Here is a 26,546-nt window from a genome sequence, read left to right on the forward strand (position 1 = left end):
GGAGTGCAGCGAAGATTCACCAGACTGATACCTGGGATGGCAGGAATGACGTATGAGGAGAGATTGTGTCGATTGAGCTTATACTCACGAGTTTAGAAGATTGAGAGGGGATCTCATCGAAACCTATAAAATTCTGTCAGGTCTGGACAGACGAGATGCAGGAAGGATGTTTCTGATGGCTGGGGAGTCCAGAACCAGGGGTCACAGTCTAAGGATAAGGGGTAAGCCATTTAGGACTGAAATGAGGAGGAATTTCTTCACCCAGAGAGTGGTGAACCTGTGGAATTATCTGCCACAGAGGGTGGTGGAGGCTAGTTCATTAAATATATTCAAGAAAGAGTTGGATATATTTCTTGAGGCTAAAGGGATATGGGGAAAAGGCAGGGACAGGGTACTGAATTTGGATGATCAGCCATGATCACATTGAATGGCGGAGCAGGCTCGAAGGGCCGAATCTCCTGCTCCTATCTTCTATGTTTCTTCGTCTCTGCAGTATGCACTGATATGAAGATGGTTAAATATTTTAGTAATTTTGCTTGTAATTACAGTGGTCCAGTTACATTCGTTCAACTGTGCGGAAAGAGAAGGGCCTCCCAATATTGGTGGAGTTGCTGAGATCAGATTCTGATAAGGTTGTACGAGCTGTGGCGATCGCATTACGAAACCTTTCTGTAGATGGGCGCAATAAGGATCTCATAGGTACAGTACCACAGATACATGTCACGGTCTTAGTTTTTGTAACTTTTTTTTTTTTTTTTTTGTGTCATCTTGTCTTGAGTTGCCCAATGGTTGCTGTTGTGGTAGAACAGTGAATTCTCATCCAGAAGGCACTCATTGAAATTCTAGTCTTAACTGTCATTTCAACTTGGTTGGTCCCTGTGTCTCAGTTTTGCCAATTTTTATTTGGCCGACTGAATGGACTGCATTATAGTCGAGGACTGAAGCTCCTGGCGAGTGAAAACTGTCCTGATCTGTCTCATCCTGTCCAAGGGAACTATCTCTCATCTGATGACTGGATGGTATGATCAGTGGCTTTGGAAGTCCTTGGCATATCCTGTGTTACTTTCGCGACTGAGGGAGGCAATGTGCCAGCAAGAAACCATAGAGGAGACTATGGAACCAGCTGAGGATGAGTTGACAGGCCAGTTGGCTGTAGACTTCTGTGGTTTCTAATGCCAAGAAGGGGATAGCCTGTCTTTCATTTTTGTCCTCCTTAGAATTGAGAAGCTGCACACTACATGGTGACCCAGTTAAAGAGCGACCAAAATCCCCTGCCTCCCCTCTCACCTACTCGTTCAAGTTCCTCAGTTTGGGGTTTTAAGCAGCAATGAAATTCAGCCCATTGACTTTGGTTGGGGGAGTGGGGTGGGGGGCAGAAAATGTCAAGCTTTTAATCATGAGTACTAGACTGCCCACCACACAATCTTTTTTTTGAAGAGTCAAAAGCAAGTTCTCCTCAGGATCCCTGTCCACCTTTAACAGCAATAAAGGATTTCCCCTCTCGCCCCCCTGTTTTTCTATAGCGTTGAGTCTAGAATGATAATGTTTTGGGATTAGTAGCATTTGGCTGATTACACTCCTCAAAATATGCTATTTGTTGGGTTTTTTCAAAGTATATATAATTTTTTTTAATGAAACCTGACAATTATGAATCATTTTCATATTTTATGTTGCCTTATGGTGGTATCTGCTACACAGGCCACAGTCTTGTTTTCTTGGCTATGGCCATCAGAATAACACAGTACATGAATAATCTGAGCTCCAGTTATATTTTGGATATATTACTGGCACTGCAGTGCAGCAAAAAAAATTCAGTTTCTGTACGTTTCACTAATTGAGGCGTCCCCAACTGTTATTTTAAAGAAACTTAGGATGTATTGTTTTTGTCATAAAGGAGCTTTAGTTTTATTGAAGATAAATTCAAAATTAATTTGCTCAACATGACAGGTGCTGAATGAAGAAAGGAAAACTTGGCAATTTTGGCATAGCTGTCAGAATAGAGAATTACCAAATCAGTTTCGAGTTCAGCCCAATAAGAGTCTTTACCTCAGAAGAGCAATCTGCCATCTCAAACTGCATCGCTGTGAATTTTTCCATTTCCCACACAAACCAGCTGTTTGGCCTCCTTGGGAAGACTAGTGTTGGCTAAATAGCGGACAGTTTTTTGCTATAAACTTGTAACCACTTCGAATGAATCTGATCCAGTTCATTTTATTTGGGACTTTATGAACCAACTGAGAGCCCAGACCTTTGTATTCCATTCGTCTATGTGAATCTAGATCTCTGGTGTCCCATCAACTTCAGAGATTCGCTTCTGACAGTAGGATTGCCATTTAGGTCAACTCTAAAGTAAACAAAATGATGCAGTGCCATTGGAGGCTTCACGACTTCTTTTAAAAGGGAGGGGCTCATCTGGTACCTCTGACTGTTGTCAAAGATCAACAGCTGCCTTAGCTGAGATCTCCAGGCTGCAAAAATCTACAGCTAATACCTGGTTCAGAGCAACATTGATGGACTAGTTACAGGATAGATGGGGTAGAAACTGACTTGCAAGGAAAATGCAATGGGGGAGGCAGGTGAGAAATTGGGTGTTATATGCAACATTCCCTTTAAGCTGTGTAGCGCTCCAGGGAACCCGCGCAGCCAGCTTGCTGGCTTTTCAATATAAAAAACCGTGCATACACGGTATTTTGAATGGCCCACACAGCCCCTTAAAGGGGCAGTGCGGCGCCTAAAAAATTAGATACAACATTGGTTATGTGCCTTCAAAAAGAAAATCAACGTTCTTGAAGCAAATTACTGTTCAAGCCCATAGAAAATATTTCCTGTACAACAGTTTCTTAAGATAGCCTTTTGGTTAAGTCTATTAAAATGGCATACCAAGACCTAACTGGCAGTAGCGTTATGAGCATGAAACAGCCCATTTTAATTATGTCTTCATCTGAATGTTTAGGTTCATGCTTTGGATAAACTGCAGATTTTGAAAGGAATGTTTTTGTGGGCTCAGAAAATAAAAACCCATTGAAATGTTAGAGCTGAAATATTTTCCTGTAATTCAGCCGGAAGATTGTGTTGTCAATTCCCACAAGGCTTTCTAATCTAGATTTTTAAGCGTGAAGTGTCAGTGTGACGTAGTAATGCAGAACATAGATGCATTTATCACCAATAGCAAATGCATACTTTTCTTATTGAAAAATGTTTGGCAGCGATAAAATTAGGTCAGCTCAGTCCTATTAAAATGAAATCTGTTCCATCCTGCTGTCCTGTCATTCTTGTAAAGTATATTCAGTAAATGGGTTTTCATGGTTGTATTTTCTGCCCCCATGCGCTCCTGCAGGTAATTACGCCATGCACGATCTGGTAAGCAATCTGACGGGTGGCCAGCAAAGACCTGCCAAGAACCTTGAAGAAGACACTATAGTAGCAATACTCAACACTATTCATGAGATTGTAACTGACAGTTCATCAAATGCCAGATCCCTGGTTCAAGCGCAGGGCATTGAGAAGCTTGTGGCAATCAACAAATCCAGGTTAAACTCGACTGTTTATAAATTAGTGCTCAAATCCTAGATGTTTGGAGGAATTTACACCTAAATTATGTCTGTGAACTGGAAGGTCCTTTTTGGTGTTTAATTGAGTCATGTCCCTAACAACAGATTTGCAGAACCAAGATTTAAAATCCAAAATAAGGCGTGCAACTTGTATACAATTCCTTGACTGGAAAGTAATGGAACTGGCCTGATCAGGAATTGGAGGCATAAACTCTCATCCCACTGCTCCAGTGTTGTATGCTGCACCATTGTTTTTGCAATGTTTTTGATGGGTTAAATGCATTGAAAACTAAAACTGGGAATATTTCTTACCATTCACAACTCGGTATTGCAAGAGAATTGAATTTAACAGCATTTTACAATACGATCTACTGCTTGGAATACTTGCAACAAAAATTCTTGCCATGTGTTGCCTTACTTCGTCTCTAACAAAGAATAGTGGTTTTGCCCTTTTGGAAAATTTGGCTTGTTTCCAAAAACAGCTGCTTCAAGTTTCATTTATCATATCCATAATGTTATTGTGCATTAAAAAGTAACTGACTTTTAAATCTGCATAAATCTGGCCTAACATTCTCTGTTCCACTGCAGTCCTGTAAAGTGGCCACATATTCAAGAAATACTATTTTAAATTTGCTGAACTGTTGAGGGTTAGTTTATATTAGGCTTTTCAGATTTTCCTTTTTACAAGCTACTTTAGGGCCAAATTAGTGAATGAAGGGGATTCTGCAATGCTGCAGTGATGCTTCTTGATTGAGTTGCTGATTTGAAGGCTGCCTATTAAACAAGTGGTGTCTTTTATGCACTGCATTTTTCTGCCATCTTTCTGGCCTATTTTTCCTTTTAATCATATTTACTGTGTGGATGTTTTTCGTTTATATAAAAAAAAAATTTAAAAAAAATTGTCATGCTATCAAATGCATGTGCAGACACATGCTATTAATATCAAATTTGTACATGCTGTTATTAGACATCACTAGTGTACTTATTCATAACATGAGCGATGACTTTGTGCAGTTGCCATTTTCAAGAATGTTAAAACTTGAGTTTCTCCATCGCACCTAATGGTGTTACTTTATGGTGGGCTGTTCAGGAGATGTTTCAAGCAAACAAAACATCTCTCTGCTTTTGAATACTTGGGTCTTTATGCACGTTGACCCATATTGCTCAATTGTCAGCTGCAAGAGCCAAATGCATTTCTAAGGTTTAGGGGGATTGCTCGAGACTTTCAGTTGTGGATTAAAATAATGGGCAAGCTGGTAAACATGTGGAGTTGAAACAAAGGCAATTTCCTTTCAGTAGTCTTCATTATGTCACATACATTGAATCTGTCTAAAGATGCATTGTTATTTTTGCTCATTTTTAACTTGTTTGTATTGATTTGAATTCAACATTGTAGCCAGTCTGTAAGGGAGATGAAGGCTGCAGCTCACGTCTTGCAGACAGTATGGAGTTACAAGGAGTTGAGAAATGCTTTGCACAAAGATGGCTGGAACAAGTCCCACTTCCAGGTAAGAGTCATATTTCGGACATAAAGTAAAGAAATGTAGAATCATTCCTAGGCTTTTATGGTGCAGCTGTGTGTGGGGGAGTGGTTAGCTGCATATTATGAACTGTTACAAGGTCAGCAGTTTTGTGGAGAGAGTGGACAGCATTTGATACAAGCTGCAGAGTTATACCATTAGTATATTTACATATCCATCACTAATTCGTTAAACCTTTCAAGACAGGATTATGCTGTAATTTTTCAGTATAGTGAGCCATTTGTGCTACATTTAAGTCACCATTCTGATTTAATCTGCAAGGGCTTTTACAAGCTCAACATGACAGTCTGGCTCACAATCTGGCCTACTGAACTGACTGGGATAGACAGGGCATCAAAATTGGCAAGTGCTAAATATACGAACATTCTTGACTTGCTCTTTTTATATAATTCACTTTGTTACAAGAAGCTATATGACTGGTCTGGGTGAAATTTGAAAGATTGAAGCAGAAAATATTTGAAGATACATTGAATTATCGGGATTTTTGTGACAGTGCAAACTTCAAATCACTTGTGTCTAGTATTGTCTTGGAGACTTGATGATATCTTGTGGGACTGCGCATGGACACTTTTTTTTTCTTTTTAAAAAAAAAAAAAAAAAAAATATTTATTATATTCCACACCCTGTAGTGTGTGTATATTTCCTGCAATTCCATTGCTTATCCACCTATGCAATTATCAAGTGCCCAACTTGGCTAGCCTCATCTGAGTCAGAAAGTCATGAGTTCCAGCACCACTGCAGGGCTTGAGCACGTAATTTAGGTTGACAGTAGATGAGGCATTAAACGAAGGCTCCAGCAACCTGTACAGGTGGATGTGAAACATCCTATGGCACGCTTCGAGGAGATGCAAGGAGTTATGGTGTTCCGGTCAATATTCCCTCAACCAGCACAATTAAAATGATTGCCATTGTGATATAATTCATTACTATTGGCACTGGCACAAGTCATTAGCTTCCTAAAACAAATAGAAATACAATTTCATTCGATATTAATTCATTCATTTGGTTTTCAAGCACCAATGATGCTTAACATTTTTCAGTTTATTGTTGTTTTGGACCAATCACAGTACTCAAAAGCACCGAGCAGCAGCTAGCATGGAAGAAAGACAGACTTACTTTTATATAGCTCCTTTCACGACCACCAAATGTCGCAAAGCACTTTACAGCCAATGTGCTTTTTGAAGTGTAGTCACTGTTGTGATGTAGGAAATGTGGCAGCCAAATTGCACACAGCAAGCCCCCACAAACAGCAATGTGATAATGACCAGACTATCTATTTTTAGTGATGTTGATTGAGGGATAAATATTGGTTAGGACACTGGAGATAACGCCCCTGCTCTTCGAAATAGTGCCATAGGATCTTTTGCATCCACCTGAGGGGGCAGACAGGGCCTTGCCCGTTGGGAACTAGGGTCCTGAATTTAAATAAAGGAAACTACGATGGTCTGAGGCGCGAGTTGGGTAGGATTGATTGGGGAATGTCACTCAAAGGGTTGACGGTGGATAGGCAATGGCAAACATTCAAAGACCGCATGGATGAACTACAGAATTTGTTCATCCCAGTTTGGCATAAAAATAAAACAAAAAAGGTGACCCAACCGTGGCTAACAAGGGAAATTAGGGATAGCATAAGATCCAAGGAGAGGACCTATAAATTGGCCAGAAAAAGCAGTAAACCTGAGGATTGGGAGCAGTTTAGGATTCAACAAAGGAGGACAAAGGGATTAATTAAGAAAGGGAAAATAGAATATGAGAGTAAGCTTGCAGGGAACATAAAAACTGACTGTAAAAGCTTTTACAGATATGTGAAGAGAAAAAGTTTGGTGAAGTCAAGCGTAGGTCCCTTGCAGTCAGAATCAGGGGAATTTATAATGGGGAACAAAGAAATGGCAGACCAATTAAATACATATTTTGGTTCTGTCTTCACAAAGGAGGACACAAATAACCTTCCAGAGATGTCGGGGAACATAGGGTCTGATGAGAGGGAGGAGCTGAATGAAATCAGTATTTGTAGGGAAATGGTGTTGGGGAAATTGATGGGATTGAAGGCCGATAAATCCCCAGGGCCTGATAATCTGCATCCTAGGGTACTTAAGGAAGTGGCCCTAGAAATAGTTGATGCTTTGCTGATCATCTTCCAACATTCGATGGCATCTGGTACAGTACCCATGGATTGGAGGGTAGCTAATGTTACCCTACTATTCAAAAAAGGTGGTAGAGAGAAAACGGGGAATTACAGACCGGTAAGCCTGACATCGGTAGTGGGGAAAATGCTAGAGTCCATCATAAAAGATGTAATAGCAGAGCACTTGGAAAACAGTGACAGGATCGGACAAAGTCAACATGGATTTACAAAAGGTAAATCGTGCTTGACCAATCTACTGGAATTTTGAGAGGATGTAACTGGTAAAATAGATAAGGGAGAACCAGTGGATGGTGGTGTATTTGGACTTTCAGAAGGCTTTTGATCAAGTCCCGCATAAGAGATTAGCGTGTAAAGTTAAGGCACATGAGATTGGGGGCAAGGTATTGACTTGGATAGAGAACTGGTTGGCAGACAGAAAGCAGAGAGTTGGAATAAAGGTCTTTTTCCGAGTGGCAGGCAGTGACTTGTGGGGTACCGCAGGGATCGGTCCTTGGACCCCAGCTATTCACAATATATATTAATGATCGAGACAAGGGAACTAGATGTAATATCTCCAAATTTGCAGACGACACAAAGCTGGGTGGGCGTGTGCGCTGTGAGGAGGATGCCGAGAAACTCCAGGATGATTGGGCAGAAGCATGGCAGATGCAATGTAACGTGGATAAATGTGAGGTTATCCACTTTGGTGGCAAAAACAGGAAGGCAGATTATTATCTGAATGGCAATAGATTGGGAGAAGAGGAAGTGCAACGAGACCTGGGTGTCCTTGTGCACCAGTCGCTGAAGGTAAGCATGCAGGTGCAGCAGGCGGTTAAGAAGGCAAATGGCATGTTGGCCTTCGTAGCGAGAGGTTTTGAGTACAGGAACAAGGATGTCTTGCTGCAGTTGTACAGGGCCTTGGTGAGACCACATCTCGAGTATTGTGTGCAGTTTTGGTCACCTTATCTGAGGAAGGATGTTTTTGCCATGGAAGGAGTTCAGCGAAGATTCACCAGGCTGATACCTGGGATGGCAGGAATGATGTATGAGGAGAGATTGGGTCGATTGGGCTTATACTTGCTGGAGTTTCGAAGAATGAGAGGGGATCTCATTGAAACTTATAAAATTCTGACAGGACTGGACAGACTAGATGCAGGAAGGATGTTCCCGATGGTCGGGGAGTCCAGAACCAGGGGACACAGTCTAAGGATAAGGGGTAGGCCATTTAGGACAGAGATGAGGAGGAATTTCTTCACCCAGAGAGTGGTGAACCTGTGGAATTCTCTACCACAGAAGGCAGTAGAGGCCAATTCATTAAATATATTGAAGAAGGAGTTAGATATATTTCTTAAGGCTAAAGGGATCACAGGATATGGGGAGAAGGCAGGGACAGGGTACTGAATTTGGATGATCGGCCATGATCGCATAGAATGGCGGAGCAGGCTTGAGGGGCTGAATGGCCGACTCCTGCTCCTATCTTCTGTTTGCTTTAATGTCTCAACCGAAAGACGGCACCTTTGACAGAGCAGCAGTCCCTCAGCACTGAACTGGAGTGTCAGCCTAGATTTTTGTACTTAAGTTTCTGGAGTGGGATTTAAACCCACAACCTTTGGACTCAACTACAACAACTTGTATTTATATAGCGCCTTTCATGTAGTAAAACGTCCCAAGGCGCTTCATAGGAGTATAAAAAGATAAAAAATTTGAGCCTGAGCCCCACAAGGATGAATTTGGGCAGGTGACCAAAAGCCTGGTCAAAGAGGTAGGTTTTAAGGAGCGTCTTAAAGGAGGAAAGAGCGGTAGCGAGGCGGAGAGGTTTAGGCAGGGAATTCCAGAGTTTAGGGCCCAGGCAACAGAAGGTACGGCCACCAATGGTTGGGCAATTATAGTCAGGGATGCTCAAGAGGGCAGAATTAGGAGTGCAGATATTTTGGCAGGAGGGGGGAGCGGGGTTGTGGGGCTGAAGGAGATTACAGAGATGGGGAGGGTGGGGGGGCGAGACCATGGAGAGATTTGAAAGCAAGGATGAGAATTTTGAAATCGAGGCGTTGCTCAACAAGGAGCTAATGTAGATCAGTGAGCACAGGGGTGATGGGTGAGCGGGACTTGGTGCGAGTTAGGACACGGGCAGCCGAGATCTGTATCACCCCAAGTTTACGTAGGGTAGAATGTGGGAGGCCAGCCAGGAGTGCATTGGAATAGTTGAGACTCAGACGAGAATGCTACCAACTGAGCCACAGCTGACACTGGAAGTCTCTGGTTACCAGGGATTAATGAATCATTGCGGTATTAATTGAAGCTTACCGAATTTTCACCCCCACCTGCTGCTCTGCTTTCACCAGCATTGGTCCAGAGTCCTGTCAAAGACTGAACAATACTCTCTCTCATGCTTGTTAGCAACCAATGAGAATGGTAATAACAAATCAGTGGTCATATGATTACTATTGGTTCATGAGATTCCCAGAAAGCAACACTAATACTTGAAGGGCTACATGAACAGAAGAATCTTTTAATTACAGATTTCCATAGTATTTCTGTATGTTTTCAGAAGCTAATGATTTGTGCCAGTGCCAATAATACACAGCTTCAAGATTTAATCTAAGAATAACTTTGACCATTTCAGAGGTCTACGATGTCTTAGTGGGTAAAATCAACATGTAGCTAAGCCACACAGACTAGGAAAATCCTTAATTCCTTTGTTTGATCAGCCAGGGTGGAGGTACGGCTGCTACAACTGGTCCCAGTGCTTGTATTTTGGTGTGAGGTGGGGATGAGTAGACAATGGTTCCTGCTGATGGTCACAAACACATGATCCCTGCTGGGAAGTGTTTGATTAAGGCAGAATCAGACATGGCTGCAATATTCTGCAGTCAGATCAGCTGCTGGTTCCCACTATTTAGACTTGCGCATGAAAATTGCTGCTTGGGTGAGGTGTTGGAAGATGCTTGGCACTTGTGGAACCATACTCCTGAATGAATCTCTTCAGGATAGAGGGAAAAAGTTAAATATTTTTTTTAAAAAAAACTTGTGTATGTGTTTAATGTGCTAGAACTGAATTTCTTACGGCTCTTTTTTTAAATACAATATTATAGCCTAATGTGACTACACTTCCCAAAGGAGCTAAAAGTGGTGGCAAGGCAACTGGCTATGATGACAGCACTCTGCCATTAATTGAAAGGAACCAGAAAGATGGTGAGTGTTGGTCACTCGCACTTAAGTCACATTGTATTGTGTCTCCCAATTTGTCTGCTGGTTTATGCAGCCTACCTGTAGCACTAACATTTATGGCCTTAGATTTTGCAAAATATTATGCTTTTAATAATATACATTACTTAAAATATTAGCAATATTTATATAAAGTACTCATACTAAATTATCCTGTACAACCTTTTTTTTTGTAAGTGGCATTATGTCTTCCTGTGCCATGCACCGGCTGCCTGCCAGCTAACGTTGCTCTGAAAAGGACTGATTTTTATGCCCCTTCTCCCTTGCTGTTGAAGTGCTTGGACTTTGCCTCACGTGCGCACTATTGCACCTGAGGTTCAGAATTTCTGGGCCATTGCAGGCACAAATTACTATTCTGACATTGCCTCGTGAGCATGTGTGTCTTTGTAAGTACTACACCTAGGAGCTTATCATAGCATCCCACTTGCCAGTCTTCAGATCCTATACTTGTACTTTTGGGAAAGGAAGTACCCATGGTTTACAAAGAATTCAAGACTGCAGTAATGCTGCTACCATTATAACATGCGCATTCTTGGGTCAAGTAGGGAAAGTCTTATTCAATTTGATTTCCTAAGTCAGTCTGGCACTTTATTTGAATTCAAACTTGTGCAGTCAGAACAACTGGTAAATTGTTGCATGTTGAAATATTTTGCTTCACCGCAAAGTTTGAGTTTTTCCCCCTTGTAGTTTACACACTGTATCCAACTGAGGGGGCCTGCAGGCAACTGGTTCCCAAGTTACGGCCAATGCTGCTCTGTAACCCTCTACTGGGAACGGGAACTAGTCAAAAGTGGCCCAGATTAAGCTTCTGCCAGTTGTTGTTCTGTGGGACCTCTTGGTCTCTGTTGCCAGGAGAATTGTAGCTGTGAACCTGTGGCCTGTCATTCTGAGTAGCATCACATCTCCTTCACTTTATCGGTGTCTTGTATATTATTTAGCATTGTCTTGCTCGTTGTCAGAGTTAGGGTTCATTTGTTACTTTTGCAAGAGCACAAACAACTTAGGAAACTTGCCTCCACCTCTGTAAAATAAATGTCGTCTTCATAATTGAAAAGTAGATTTGTGATGTTATTAACTGCAATGCAATGCACTGCCTGAAAGGGAGTAACTTTCAAAAGGGAATTGGGTAAATAAGTGAAAAGGAAAAATTTGCAGGGCTGTGGGGAACGAGCAGGGGTGTGGTACTAATTGGAGAGCTCTGTCAAAGAGCCGGCAGAGGCATGATGGACCAAATGACGACCTCCTGTGCTGATCATTCTATGATGTGTTTAAAATGAAATGAAGTGCTGTGCTTCGTTTGTGTACGCACTGTAAAATGGATAAAACACCAAAAGACATCCAACTTCAAGTGCTTTGTGTTGGGTAGTATTATTACTTCATCCAGTGAAATTATGGTATCGAGTTTAAATAGAACTGAACATTGTTAGTTGATTGACCACAATTTCAGCTGGCTGCTATTGAGGGTTAAAATTTGACGAGTTTGCTTCTATAATCACCAGCTGAGCAAAATGAAACGGAAAAAATTTTCAAAATTGTTTTTGTGGTTTTGTAAAATTGGAACTTTTTTCTACACAATTCTAGCTGTCATTCAATAACTTTGTTGACCCTATGAGAGGCGCTGTGTCCAAAAAGAATGAAAATGTTATGGTTCTGAAGCACACTGTGACCAAAAATCGTATTCCGATGGCTCCATTTGTAAAAACTTTGATTCACGAGGTCATATTCAGATCTTTTCATTCAAACTGTGTTTTAGATAGCTGTGAGATGGAGGGAGCATTTTGGAACAGAGATGATCAGAGTGCTTTACAAGGTGATGGATAGTGAGTGGACACAGGGACAGTGAGCGTTCAGGGACAAGGAGGGGCATAAATGGGCACAAGCATAATTTTAAATGGACGGTCTCAAAAAGATCAATGGAGGGATGTGGCAAGATGGAGAAAGCGATGGAGTGAACCCCAGAAAGGGCGAGTTGCAGCGGAAGGAGCAACCACCCATGATGAAACACAGTGAGCAGCAGGCCAGCACTGTCGGGTGCACATAGTAACATAAGGCTGGAGTGGATCATGGAGCCAGGGAATCTGCAAAGCCAAGGAGGGATTTGAAGTTGAAGATGAGAATCTTGAAGGCAGTTCTGTGGGACACAGCAAGTCAGTTCAGTGGTAACTCAGTGAGGGCAGTGGTGATAAGATGAGACTCTGTTGGTGAGGAGAAGGGACATAGCATTCTGCATGACTTGTAGTTATGAACGTACAAATGGAAAGGCCAACGTCTGAGAAATTCAGTGACGAGGTGCATTACGGAGGGGTAGATATGGGCTATGTGAGGTGAAAGAAAGCAATCTTGGTAAATGATGAGATGCGGGGGAGGAAGCTGTACAGCCACAGTGCTCCTTGTCTGACTGGAGAGTGATTGGGGAAAAGGAAAAACTGTCAGAACCATTCCTGTTGTCTGCAAATTGTGGCAAGGTGTTGATTATGAACATGAAATATGCCACAGGTTGAATGAAGTTTGCAGATAGGAAGCAGTGGAGATGTTTTGTCTTTTAGTGGCAAGCGATATTTCCAGTACTTTGTTTTCACTGTGTTGCATGTACAGAGTTAACTGACTGATGCCAAATATTTCTATGGGGAGAAAAATATTTGGACTGTTAGATTCTCAGGACTTCAAAACATGTCCAGCAATTCTCAACGGGTTTGACATTGGATACTGGAAGCTTACTGATTTCATTAAGCAGATTCAGCTTTTGCATACCAGGAACCTCATGATCAGTTCTATTTTTAGGTAACAAATGGTCTGGTGAAATGATACCCATGGAGCAGTTTGGTCCAGGTAAACATGGCTTTGAATTCCTCTTGCTCATATGCCCCATGTTCAGTGCTTCAACCAGGGACTTTCTCTTGCAGCTCTTGTTCTATTTAAACAGCATGCTTTTTATTTATCTCCAGAATAGCTAATATCTAGGTTTGGTTGCAAAAGAAATAATCTGGCAACTAGTTCAATTCGATTTTGGACTGCACACTTTGCAGGGGGTTGAAATCCCCTCCTTACAGCTTTGTGACTTTTTAGGGTATGGCAATGGGTTTTTCAAGTTGTGTTGCAGTACTTGAAATAGCCACAGAAATGTTTTAAGCAATTCAACTGCAGCCTCTAGCTGCGGAAATCTGGCACTACAACAAGCAAAAATACGAAAGCAGAATACTGCAGATGTTGGAAATCTGAAATAAAAACAGAAAATGCTGGAAATACTCAGCAGGCCAGGCAGCATCTGTGGAGAGAGAAACAGAGTTAACGTTTCAGCTCGATGACCTTTTGTCAGATCTGGCAAATTGTCTTGCAGCACTTGTTCTAGTTAAACAGCATGCTTTTTGTTTAACTCCAGAATAACAACTATCTAGGTTTGGTTGCAAAAGAAATAATTTGGCAACTATTTCAGTTTGATTTTGGACTGTGCACTTTGCAAGGAGTTGAAATCCCCAGTTTTTACTGATCTCTACATGACGTATTTTTATAAGATGTTGACATTCTATTCGGCTAGCAAATTTTCTAAAATGTGCTCGTTTTTGACACACAATCTTTGATTTGTACGTCCATGAACAATTCCTCAGTGTGTCTCTCCTGCTTTCTTTCCCTCCCTCGCCCCCAGACTTGGCTTAAATTACTCTATCTGTCCAACATCTGCTTGTGGGCTAACTTGGTATCTAGCCATTTTGGTATGTGTTGGGTAACTGAGCTTTGACTGGATGTGAATTATTTTTCTGGTTTCCTAGTCTTTTCTGAAAATGCAATGTGCTGCATAATATAAACCCTATACTTCGATGACACATCGCTGGAAGTAGTGCACTTGAGATGAATGCCTTTGTATTTGAATTGTATATTTGTCACCACAGATACATACTCTACCTTGGATCAGAGGGAGAAAGAACGCAAGTATAAGACTACAGACGTTTCTGGAGATACTTTTGAGCGGCAACCATTGCGGGTAGGTAACATTGCATGCAGTCACTTGTACATTACACACAATATGCCTAAAACACAACTACTTAGATGAGGCAGACCTCTTTGATGTTTGAATCCAGTTCTGGATAGAACTATTGAAACAAAACATTCCTCAGTTAGCTATTGCCCTTAACACGCATAGATCTATTTTATGCTGATTGCTGGTTATCTTTTGTGATAGACCTGTTCATAAATGCATGGCGATTGCTGCTGCAGTTAGCTATTTTGAAGCGAATAATTACTCTTGTGCTTATTGTCCTAGTTGGTGGTAATCTCTGATTATGTGCTTTATCTGCTTTCTTGTCCTCTTACAAAATTCAACCCTGGAATTGCTCTTTCCATGTTTGATTTGTCAGCTACATGCATGAATGTTTAATGCTGCCAGCAGTCGAAAGCGTGCTTAAGCGTGTATGTCAATTGTGCATGAACTATGTTCTCATTGTTCTCGAAACGTTAAGGCCACAACAAAATCATTGTACATTTTTTAAAAGACACACTTTTTTTTTAAATTTCATAACATTACCCTTTGAGAACTGGGATACATTCTGTGGTCAGTTGAAAAACTTTTGGCTACTTGATCTTGCTTCAGCGCACCACCATCGCAGATTTAGAAGCTAGCACGGCAGAGTCAGCTTCGAGAGGCTCTGGGAACTGGATAACTTGCTGGTACAGTGTAGGCACCATCAGCGAGCAGAGTGTGAGAGAGTTGCGTAATGTTCAGGTGTGGCAGACTGGCATAATTTTGTAGCTAGTACAATGGTTACATATTCCATTGCAGCGATATATTGGGGAGGAAACTTATTTGTGGTACTGGTGAATAGTAATATACAATAAACCCTAGTGTGCTGTTTTTTTTCTTCAGATTGTTTTTTTGTTGCATACTCTTGAAGTTATTGCAAGTTGATTTTTAATTTACGCCTCCGTTACTAAATTATGCACTAATTACAATTAGACTTGTCCTGTTAGGTGGAGCACTTTTTAAAGCCAGTGTGCGCAAAAATTAGGGTTTCAAATCCATAATTATTTTAAATTGTAAATTTTCCTGATCTATTTTCAATTTTACAAATAATAAATGGAACCAGAAACTCAAAACGAAGGGAGAGGCGAATACATCGGGAGAATACATTTTCAAGAACATGCTGTTTTATGAACTCTGCATAATTAAATCCTTAGATGTTTTAAGCTGGAGTGCAGCAGATATTCCCTTTATTTTCTGTAAAATCTCAGTATACTTTCAAACAAAACCATCAAAGATTTGTAGCTTCACTTGAATTCATATTCTAATTCAATTAATTAACGAGTGAAGTATTTCCTATTCAGCTCAATCTCTGATGTATGTGGAAAATATTTTGAAATCTGTAGCTTTTGTTGAATATCGGAGCGCTGCATCTGGGTACTGCATTATTTTGCAGTTTCCACATGTCTGACTGAGACTCAGTTTTTTAAAATTACTGTCGATTCGATCCCATGTTGGTCAAATCATCAGTAGCCCTCGCTTCCTTCCACGTGTCCAGCTAACCAACTGAAAATTTGCATCAAAATGGGTTTTCACCACTCTTAAACTCTAATGCACAAATTCCACATTAGGAATTAATTTTTTTTTAAACGTAAGATTTTTTTTGTGGCCTTGATCATTGAGCTGTCAAGTATACTTTTATTGCTTCTATTTTAAACTAACTTGCCTTTATCTGTACCTGTTTTAAGGCCAGCTCTCTTGCTATTAACCCTTTCCCTGTTGCCACAGAATGATACAAATAAGAGAAACATTAACAGGATTAATAGGGCCTCAGTGAATCTTGTGGATGCTCATGACACTAAACCTCAGCCCGTTGACTCCTGGGTCTAAGTGCATGCATGGTAGGTGTCTTTGGGTTCCAATCACCCGATTAATGATCTAGTCACATGACAACCTCCAATCACATTGTAAAATTGTAAACCATGTAACATTTTGTTCTGAAGTCTGAGTATTTGCACAGAAGTTGCTTCCTCGTATTGATATTTCATTCAGAATTGAAAGGATATTAATGCAGACTGTTACATCTTTCAGGAGCCTTGTTATTTTATACAAAAAGACTATTTTAAAATCCTACGTTTCTAGCCGAATCACACTAGACTTTAGATACTTTGTTACTTTTCTCCTCCCATAAGATGACCCACCTATTTACCATACTAATGTGTATCTGCAATGTCAGACAGATCTGTGCTGCTTAAACGTATTTAAACCAAGACCCCAATTCAAACAGTAGCCCTGTCTAATATCCACCTAAACCTCTGGAGCAAGCAAAGATCCCATGGCCGTAGTGATGAGCAGTGTGTTCTTGTATATAGCCCACAGTTCCTCCTTCAACCGATGCTACCAAAAAAAGTAGACTGGTCATTTATGTCATTGCTGTTTGTGGGGCACTCCTAGCACAGAATGGCTGCTGTATTTGCCTACATAAGTCACTGTACTTCAACATAACACAAAATGCTGGAAACACTCAGCAGGTCAGGCAGCATCGAGGAGAGAGAAACGGTTAATGTTTCAGGTTGAGGACCCTTCGTCAGAACTGGAAAAGGTTAGAGAAATAACAGATTTTTAAGCAAACCGGGACAGGGAGGAGTGGAGGAAAGAAAAAAGGGAAGGTCCGTGATAGGATGGAAGGCAGGAGCGATTATAAGACAAAAGGGATGATGGTGCAAGGCAAAAGGAGAGGTAATGGGACAAGTTAAGAAACAAAAGATGACTCCAGATGATGTGTAAATGGCGATGGCAGAATCATCACCAGCTACCATGTGGGGAACAAAAATATAGGGGGCAAGTTATAGGCTGAAATTGTTTAAACTCGATGTTGATTCCAGAAGGCTGAAAGTGCCTAATCGAAAGATGAGGTGCTGTTCCTTGAGCTTGCGTTGAGCTTCATTGGAACAGTATAAGAGACCGAGGACAGAGAGCTCAGAGTGGGAGTGGAGCGGAGAATTAAAGTGACAGGCGACCAGAAGCTTGGGGTCATGTTTACGGACTGAATGGAGGTGTTCCACAAAGCGGTCACCCAATCTGCGTTTGGTCTCCCCAATGTAGAGGAGACCACATCGTGAGCAGCGAATACAGTATACTAAATTGCAAGAAGTATAAGTAAATCGCTGTTTCACCTGGAAGGGGTGTTTGGGGCCCTGGACAGTGGGAAGGGAGGAGATAAAAGGGCAGGTGTTGCGCTTGCAGGGGAAGGTGCTAGGGGAAGGGGTGTTGGAGGTGATTGAGGAGTGGACTATGGTGTTGCGGAGGGAGCGGTCCCTTCGGAATGCTGAAAGGGGGAAGGAGGGGAAGATGTGTTTTGATGGTGGGTTCTCGCTGGAGATGGCGGAGGATGATTCGTTGAATGTGGAGGCTGGTGGGGTGAAAGGCGAGGACAAGGGGAACCCTATCGTGGTTCCGGGAGGGGAAGGGGCGAGAGCAGAAGTGCAGGAAATGGAAAGGACACGGTCGAGGGCCATGTCAACCACTGTAGAGGGGAATCCTCGGTTCAGGAAAAAGGAAGACATATGGGAAGCACTAGTATGGAAGGTGGCATTGTCAGAACAGATGCAGCGGAGACGGAGAAACTGGGAGAATGGAATAGAGTCCTTACAGGAAGCGGGGTGGGAGGAAGTGTAGTCCAGGTAGCTGTGGGAGTCAGTGGGCTGAAAGTGGATGTTGGTCGATATTCTAACCCCAGAAATGGAGACAGAGCAGTCGAGGAAGGGAAGAGTCGGAGATGGACCATGTGAAGGTGAGGTCAGGGTGAAAATTGGATTCAACAGTAATTCCTCATGTCAAGTGCATCAGGACGTTTTGACATAAATCACTGTATAAATACAAGTATTACAAGAAGTAATACAGGGATTCAGACCAGTCATGATCTAATTGAATGGCGGAACAGGCTCGAGGGGCTGAATGGCCTCCTCCTGTTCCTAAGTAGTACAAGTTTTTCGTTGCCTTTTTTAAATTGCACTTCGGTCATATTTTGATTTAAAATAGCCGATCAAGGCAAGTACTTTTCCCATTTCAAATTGCAACTTCAGGCTGCAAACGTAACTGGCTTCATTTAGGACCACACATCTTGTGAGGAACGACACTGATAGAATTTTGTGACATTTTGGCCAGTTTTATTTTCTTTAAATACCTACAAATAAGTGATGACCGTGGACCACTTTCTGTCGTGTTTTACCAGTAGAAAACCTTTATGTACAAGGTTTGAACTGTATGTGTTGACAAATTAATAAATTATCCGTTGACATTCTTTGTGGAAAAACCAATTCTCTGTTTCAAAAACTTGTCATTTTTACTGGTGCTGGGGTTCAGGGAGATTGACCTCTAAGTGACAATTTAATCTTTGTTTCTGGTCTGTCATCAGTCTCCATTAGATGGCCAATGAAACTAGCCCCATAATTTCCATGCTGCTGCCTTCTGCTTTCTGGATCCACGGAAGGTCAGTCCCCTGGTGCCACCTAAGAATTTGCCTCATTTGTATTGTTGTGCAAAGTTGGCAGCAAGTATACCATTTGCGGGTCACTGGCACACTCTGTAAACATACCATAAGTAACGTGTGTGCACCTCCAAATGGCTGGCTCAAGAATGATGATACCCGCCTTCCTGTATGCCTCAGACATGGACCATGTGCAGCCGGCACCTCAGAGCACTGGAGAGGTACCACCAACGCTCCCTCTGCTAGATCCTGCAAATCCATTGGCAGGATAGGCGCACCAACGTCCGTGTTCTCGCTCAGGCCAACATCCCCAGCATCGAAGCTTTGACCACGCTCGATCAGCTCCAATGGACAGGTCACATCGTCCGCATGCCCGATACGAGACTCCCAAAACAAGCGCTCTACTCTGAGCTCCGACACGGCAAGAGAGCCCCAGGTTGGCAGAGGAAACGCTTCAAGGACACCCTCAAAGCCTCCTTGAAGAAGTGCAACATCCCCACCAACACCTGGGAATCCCTGGCCCAAGACCGCACAAAGTGGAGAAGCATCCGGGAAGGCGCCGAATACCTCGAGTCTCTTCGCCGGGAGCAAGCACAAGGAGCGCACATCAACCCAAGCACCCCACCCACCCGCCCCTTCAACTAACATCTGCCCCACCTGTGACAGACTGTAGGTCCCACATTGGACTCATCAGTTACCTGAGAACTCATTTTGAATGTGGAAGCAAGTCGTCTGAGGGACTGCCTAAGAAGATGATGATCTCCTTGATGGCTTAATGAGTAAATGCAATGCCAAGTCTGGTAATGAGGCATACATATCAGAAGGACCCAGACTGTACGCCCAATGTATGCCATGTCTGCTGATCTCCATTTAAGCAGCTGTTGGCACTCTTGGGCTAGTGTGTGTTCCAGTTTCTGATCCTGGCTGAAAAGTGGATGTCAAGTGAAGGACAGGAATGGCTGTGAAGCCCTTGCAGATCTGGGTTCACGGGTGAAGACATGTGGCTTGGATGACTCACCAGAGGGCTGCCAGCACCTTTGTGTTGTGCGTGTACCTGCCTCGGTCTGCTCCGTCCAACCCCATCCCTGTCTCCCAGTCCCCACCGTGCCGGTTTCAACATGATGGCTTCATGCTTGACCGCACACCATTCTGGGCACCGCACTTTAGGAAAGATGTGAAGGCCTTTGAGAGGGTGCTGAAAAGATTTGGGAATGATTCCAGGGATGAGGGACTTCAGTTACATGGTTCCAGAGATGAGGAACTTCAGTTACATGGATAGACTGGAGAAGCTGGGGTTGTTCTACTTGGAGCAGAGAAGGTTGAGAGGAGATTTGATTGAGGTGCTCAAAATCATGGGTCTGAACAGAGTAGATCGAGAGTAACTGTTCCCATCGGTGGAAGGGTCGAGAACCAGAGGACACAGATTTAAGGTGATTGGCAAAAGAACCAAAGGCGGCATGAGGAAAAACTTTTTTATGCAGCGAGTGGTTAGGATCTGGAATGCACTGCCTGAAAGGGTGGTGGAGGCAGACTCAATCATGGCTTTCAAAAGGGAGTTGGATAAGTACCTGAAGGAAAAAAATTGGATGGGCTACGGGGAAAGGGTGGGGGAGTGGGACTAACTGAAGTGCTCTTGCAGAGAGCCAGCACTGGCTCAATGGGCCAAATGGCCTCCTGTGCTGTAACCATTCTGATTCCTGCTGCGGATCGCCTGCCTTTTCTGCATCAACTATGTCGATGGCCAAGCGCACAGTCAGTCTAGTTACATAACCTCTGACAGAGTTTGCAAACATGAATCACAGTCTCATTCATTGCAAGTTGTAATTGTTGGTGTGATTTATGTTTTTTAAAAGTAACTTTTTGTTAAGTTGCACTAACTTGACTTCTGCAATAACACCCATTTAAAAAAAAAAAGTCAAAAAATAGAGTGCGTGATTCATGTTAGTTGACGGCCCTAATTTAAATGATTTACTTTTTCAAGTGTAATGCCTGTCATATAGCCAAACATGGCAACCAACTTAATCACAAAGTCCCTCAAACAAAATCAGATGATGACCAGTTAAGCTGTTTTTGATGTTGGTTGATGGAGGGGCAATGGCCAGGAGAACTTGCTGCTCTTCCAATAACGCCATGGGATCGTTTACATTCACCTCCACAAAGGGCAGGGCCTCTGATTAACAGCTCATCTGAAAGAGAGCATGTCTGACAGTGTAGCACTCCTTTCGTACTGCACTGAAGTGTCGGTCTAGATTAGATGCTCAAGTCCTGGAGTAGAGCTTGAACCCACGACCTTCTGACTCTGCGGCGAGAGTGCTCCAACTCCGCCACGCTGACACCCGTGTGAGCTTACTACCCTTGTGGTAACAGAGTACTTGCATGAAAAATTTTCAGTGCCTTCTGAACAAAGGATGAACACTTCAGTCTTGCACCTAGCCTGCTGTGTGATATCCTTTTCTCTGCATTATTTCTAGTCTCAAAGCTCACAATAGCCTCCATACTGTCGAGTAATTCACATTGCTCCATTAAATGTTTATTTTGTAAAACGTTGCCAATTTAAAATTGCTTGCATCTAATCTTTAAGTAATCATTTATTAACTAGTTTAATGTGTTGCTTAATTTTTCAATTTTTTTGTAATTGCATCTCCTACTTAAATGATTATTATTGTTCAACTGTTATGTCACTTGTCTTTTTCCTGGATTTGTAAATGCCACCATAATTATCAGAATAAATTGACTTGGAAAACAAGTTATTTATAAATAACCTTGTAGGTCAGTGTAAAATAGATAAAAATGCTTTGATTTTATCAAATACTGCTTAATTAAGGAAATTTATTTTTGTTGGACCATCCCTTGAACACAGCAATGGCTGAATGAATTGTTAAACCAATGTAAGGATTGCTTGTTCCAGCAAGTTTGTAAAATAAAATGGTCTGCCCTGTTGTTGAGGTATCTTCAGTGAACAAAGGTGTGGGTGAAGAGAACAGCTGGAAAATATGTGGGGATGTCTTGTTTATGGCTCTGCACGGAAGGGGCTGGGACCAGGACACGTCACTGCTGTACAGAGGGGGATAATATGCCCACAGGAAAATTAAAATCTAATGTTATGTTAAATGACGATGCTAGACATTGGTAAGAACATGAGGTTCACTTTCTCTGTTCAGCCCTAGAATTGTCTTCAGGGACAGCAGTGAAGGATCCTACAGCACATTAGAACTTTGCAGCACAGACGGTGACCATTTGGTCCACCGTGTCAGTGTGTTGGCTCTTTGCTGGAACAGTACAAAGCTAATCGCACTGCCCTGTATCTTCCTCTCCTTCAAAGTTTTATCTACTCTTGGCTTAAAAAGTGCAATGATCTTCGTCTCGATTATGGAAGAAGCCCCTGGATCCTGCAATAATGTGAATGCTGTCATGATACAGGGATGAGGAAAAAAAAGCCCATTAAACTACTATTCCAGGTAGAAAGGACTGAAGGCAAAGTATTCGATGCTCTCACAACTCTGTATAAAGACATTTTTCCTAATCCCCCTCTCCACACTTACTGACCATTTCAAATTGACACCTTGATACCAACTCCACAACCAGCAGTCTTTCCCTTTCAAACGCCTTCATCATTTTCTAAACCTCAATTAAATCTCCGCTTGGCCTTCTCTGATGCAGTCGAAATAGTCTCAGTATCTCGTGTCTCTCCTCGTAAATAGTTTCTACTCACCCTAGTATCCTTTAATGCCATTTCTATAATGGTGTGCCCAAAACTGTGCGCCTAACTATCAGCTTATACAAATTCATCATCTCTTTGCCTTTGTCTTCTATGTTGTAGTTGTAAAACCCAAATCCTTTGCCTTTATCTACCTGCACTTGCAGTTTCAGGGGAATTATGTACTTGTTACTGTGTTTCTGTTCCTCCAAACCCTTTAGTGTCTTTCCATTGAATATTTATTCACATTCCTTGTTTTGCCACCTAAAATGCATCACCTCACACTTCTCGGTGTTGAATTCCATTTGCCATCTCAAAAATTATTCAGCTAAGCTTTTTTATGTCCTTCTGAAATCTGTTAGTCTTTCCTATTCTCGAATCATAGATATTTACGGCACAGAAGGAGGCCATTCAGCCCATTGTGTCCGTGCCGGCCGACAGAGCTGTCCAGCCTAATCCCACTTTCCAGCTCTTGATCTGTAGCCCTGTAGGTTACAGCACTTGAAATGCATATCCAAGTACTTTTTAAAATGTGGTGAGGGTTTCTGCCTCTACCACCCTTTCAGGCAGAGAGTTCCAGACCCCCACCACCCTCTTGGGGGGGGAAATTATCCTCCACTTCCCTCTAATCCTTCTCCCAATTACTTTAAATCTATGCCCCCTGGTTATTGTTTGCGCATCCAACTTTCTATCCATGCTGCTACATTTCTTCTTAGTCCATATTTTTAAAGCAAGCTTCCAATAGACACGTTATCAAATACCTTATCAACATCCACAGACACCGCACCAACTGCATTCCCGTTCTAAAATCAAACACTTCTTCAAAAGTTCCTGTTAAAATGGACAGACATGACTTCCCTTTAACAAATCCATGCTGGCTGTCCTTTATTATCCTATGCATTGTTAAATGTTCATTAATGTGATCATGAATTATCGATTCTAGGAAATTGCCCACAATTGAAGTTAGATTAAACTGGTCTATAGTTACCTAGTTTATCCTTCTCTCCCTTTCTGAATAGGTCCTCCTCATAGTCTGTCAAATTGTATTATGTTAATAGAGCCGCAAACAGTTCAACACATAATTCTGAGCCCGACTCCTTAGTGCCATTGATGACGGTCGCTATCTTGGTCCAGGATAAACTTTCTCTTTGTCATCCCACTATAGAGGGTCATTGTTATGAGACTTGACTAATGTCTATTCTGATCCATCCCAGTTCAGACAGCCAGCACTCCACTGTTCTCGGGTGCTGTACAGCCATCATCATGCCATTCTCCCCAATATATGTGGGAAATGTAATGGGTATTTACAGGAAAAATGCATTTAAATAGATTGCACAGAGTTCAAACAAAAAAAGAGCAAGATTGTCATTAAATTTGTGTACAATGCAGAGTGTAAGCAAGTAGGGATGACTGGTTGTCCAGGATTATTCAGTTTTATTGAGTTTCAGCAATCTTAAAATTCACATATTTATGAAACCTAAGGGTGCTCTTAATATCACAGGCTGGAAAACTGCCCACCACAAGACTGAGGGGAATTATATTGGAGGGGAGGATTTTTTTTCCAAAGAAAGTAATTTTTAACAAGGAAATGACTGCATAACAGGTGGCATTGTCAGTCCAGGAAAGTGTGTTCAGTGACAACTGGAGCAAACATAATTTGATAAAATTGTTCTCTTTCCACAACCTATAACTTGTTTTTCTTTCCCCAAACTTGTTTATTCCAGGCATGAAATGCAGCAGCTATTGAACATGATACAGAGGATCTCATTATTTACCACTGCCATTAGATTTGGAAGACTTCATTTCACAGAAGCTATCGACTAAATTTAAAGAGAAGGAAAAGAAGTCCCATCGGTCAATCATATCATATACCATATCTTTCCAGGGAGATGGGGGGTAGTGAAGGGATGAAAAGACACAATTCAGTCTCTCCAAATGGAGCAGCCGCTTACCCAAAAAATGAGCTTTTGTCTGGTTGGCTAGATTTCTTTTGGAATCTTTGCAGAGGGTGATCCGAAGGATGATGAGAGAATGTTATGTGGTGAAGAGAAAGGAAGCCAAGAGGGTGTTTTTTAAAAACAAAAATCTTTCATTGCTTTTAAGAACTGGTTTCAAAATAGTTTGTTGCTTCCAATTAAAACCATTTACCATAATTTTGCCGGCACTTTCTTTTTGAACTGTCAAAACCAAGTTTAAATTTTGTTATCATCTTATGAAGGATTTTGTGTTCTGAGTGAAGCAGAGGAGATGAAGGATGTGAATGGAGAAGGCTAGAAAGGAGTTTTGATCGGTGAGACGAGAAGGCTTTAATGTTAATCAGCTGAGTAAGCTAACCCTACTTGCACTGCTGGTTTTATTGAATTGGTGTAAATGTACAGTTACAATTGAGGTGTTACATGTTCCATAATGAAAATACAAAATATTGCAATAGACTGGGGCAGAATGGTGCCAGCTATTTAAATGTGGAAGCAGATTTTAATACGTAGGGGACATTTAACTTTTTTGCCATTTTGTATATTTACCCTGTTCCATTTTGGATTTTACTGGTTGTGGAATGATGACAACCCTAACATTATTGGGATGCTCTGCAGTTTATGGCCCACTTCAGTTTTTGTACATTCAAAACCAGCATATGACAAGTGACATTGGTGCTGGACCAGTCTATATAATGAAGAAGGAAAAAGAAGTGTGTTCTCCACCACCACCACCCCCCACCCCCCGCCCCCAAAAAATAAATCAAAGAATTAAAGGTGCTGTTCCAGTGCGACAAGTTTGTGTATGTACTTTGAACCGTTCTATGTCTTTTTACGCAAAAAAAAAAGCAAGTTTTGTTGTGTAAAGTTCCAATTGATTTTTACTTCTCGCAGCTAAGCTACAAACTGTGAACTTTCAGCGTGGATGCTTGGAAAGCACATATTGAAGCACTGACTATTTCTTCAAGTGCTTCCAAATTACTGGAAGAGTTGAATTGACTTTGCATTCATAATAACTGGCATGTACAGTATGTATCCATCGTGTCTAACAATATTGGTTGGCTTGACTTTTGCAATGCCAATTTGAAGCAGAACTGTATCTTAATTTTTTTTTCTTTGAAAGGGGTGTTAATTCTGAAGCAGTGCTTTTCTTCAAATACGTAATTACCTGAAGGATGAACTGGAATAAGTCAGTTGCCAAAACAGTGTCATTGGATGGTATAGACACAACATTTGCTGTTAATTCTCGTTTGTTACCAAAGGGTTGGAAAATGGAGATGGTCTCTAAGTCCATTACAAGAGCTGTTCGTGACCTTTTAATTATATTTCTTTTGTGTAGTATGTGCTGCAGGTGACTGCTTTGAAGAAACAACAAGCAAGGTCTGCCATTCTGGTTGTAGATATTACTGTTCAGATTTCTGGAAACTTCTGGTTATTAGTGGCAAATGTGTTTGTACTATCATGTGCCTTAAACTTTTCATGGTAGAAAAAGATAATGATGTGTTTTTATATATATATAATATATATATTACTCTTCGCATAACTGTAGTTTATACTGGTGGGTTTTGCATTGCATTGCATTACACTGTATTATAAATTACACTTAACAATGACTTACGCTTTCTTAGAACTATGCTACAGTGACCGAATGTATTATGTTTAATTCCACTAATATCCTGCAGCAGGTAGAAAGCTTGTTAAACCAGGTTTGTAGAATTATCAACTTGGTGTGTTTTCAATAAACAATGCCTGGAAATTAGTGTGTGTTTCTTCAAACTATTCATTAGATTTGTGCAGCTCCTTTATAAGGATTATATATACTGTTCAATAAGCCAGCTAAACTCTTAAGTCAGCACTAAATACTGTTGGATGTTAAGCCAGGCTCTCAACTTGATGCTGTGCATTCACACGCTTTGATCGGGTAAGTTGAGAATCCTGTTGAAGGAAGCCTGCTGCCTTTTATATTATTGAAACAAGTTTTGTTGTATGTCTA

The 26,546-nt window shown here is 41.6% G+C and overlaps 1 protein-coding gene across 11 annotated transcripts in view; it reads left to right on the forward strand.

The window, feature by feature from the left end:
- The window catches only part of arvcfb (ARVCF delta catenin family member b), a 369,553-nt gene extending 343,241 nt beyond the window's left edge, over positions 1 to 26,312 (forward strand). For 9 of the 11 annotated variants that reach the window (XM_086011973.1, XM_086011977.1, XM_086011972.1 and 6 more), the window contains 8 exons: positions 549 to 699; positions 3,338 to 3,530; positions 4,948 to 5,059; positions 10,310 to 10,409; positions 13,224 to 13,271; positions 14,330 to 14,421; positions 16,183 to 16,295; positions 24,305 to 26,312. In XM_086011973.1, coding sequence (XP_085868099.1) covers positions 549 to 699; positions 3,338 to 3,530; positions 4,948 to 5,059; positions 10,310 to 10,409; positions 13,224 to 13,271; positions 14,330 to 14,421; positions 16,183 to 16,284 — 798 coding nt within the window. In that variant the 3' untranslated portion in view covers positions 16,285 to 16,295; positions 24,305 to 26,312. The remainder of the gene's footprint in view (positions 1 to 548; positions 700 to 3,337; positions 3,531 to 4,947; positions 5,060 to 10,309; positions 10,410 to 13,223; positions 13,272 to 14,329; positions 14,422 to 16,182; positions 16,296 to 24,304) is intronic. The other 2 variants (XM_086011979.1, XM_086011978.1) reach the window with 2 other exon arrangements.
- The last annotated feature ends 234 nt before the right edge of the window (positions 26,313 to 26,546 follow it).

Source organism: Somniosus microcephalus, chromosome 19, assembly GCF_052327205.1.
Source record: "Somniosus microcephalus isolate GS21.2 chromosome 19, FLI_Smic_1.0, whole genome shotgun sequence".
Classification (NCBI taxonomy): Eukaryota; Metazoa; Chordata; class Chondrichthyes; order Squaliformes; family Somniosidae; genus Somniosus; species Somniosus microcephalus.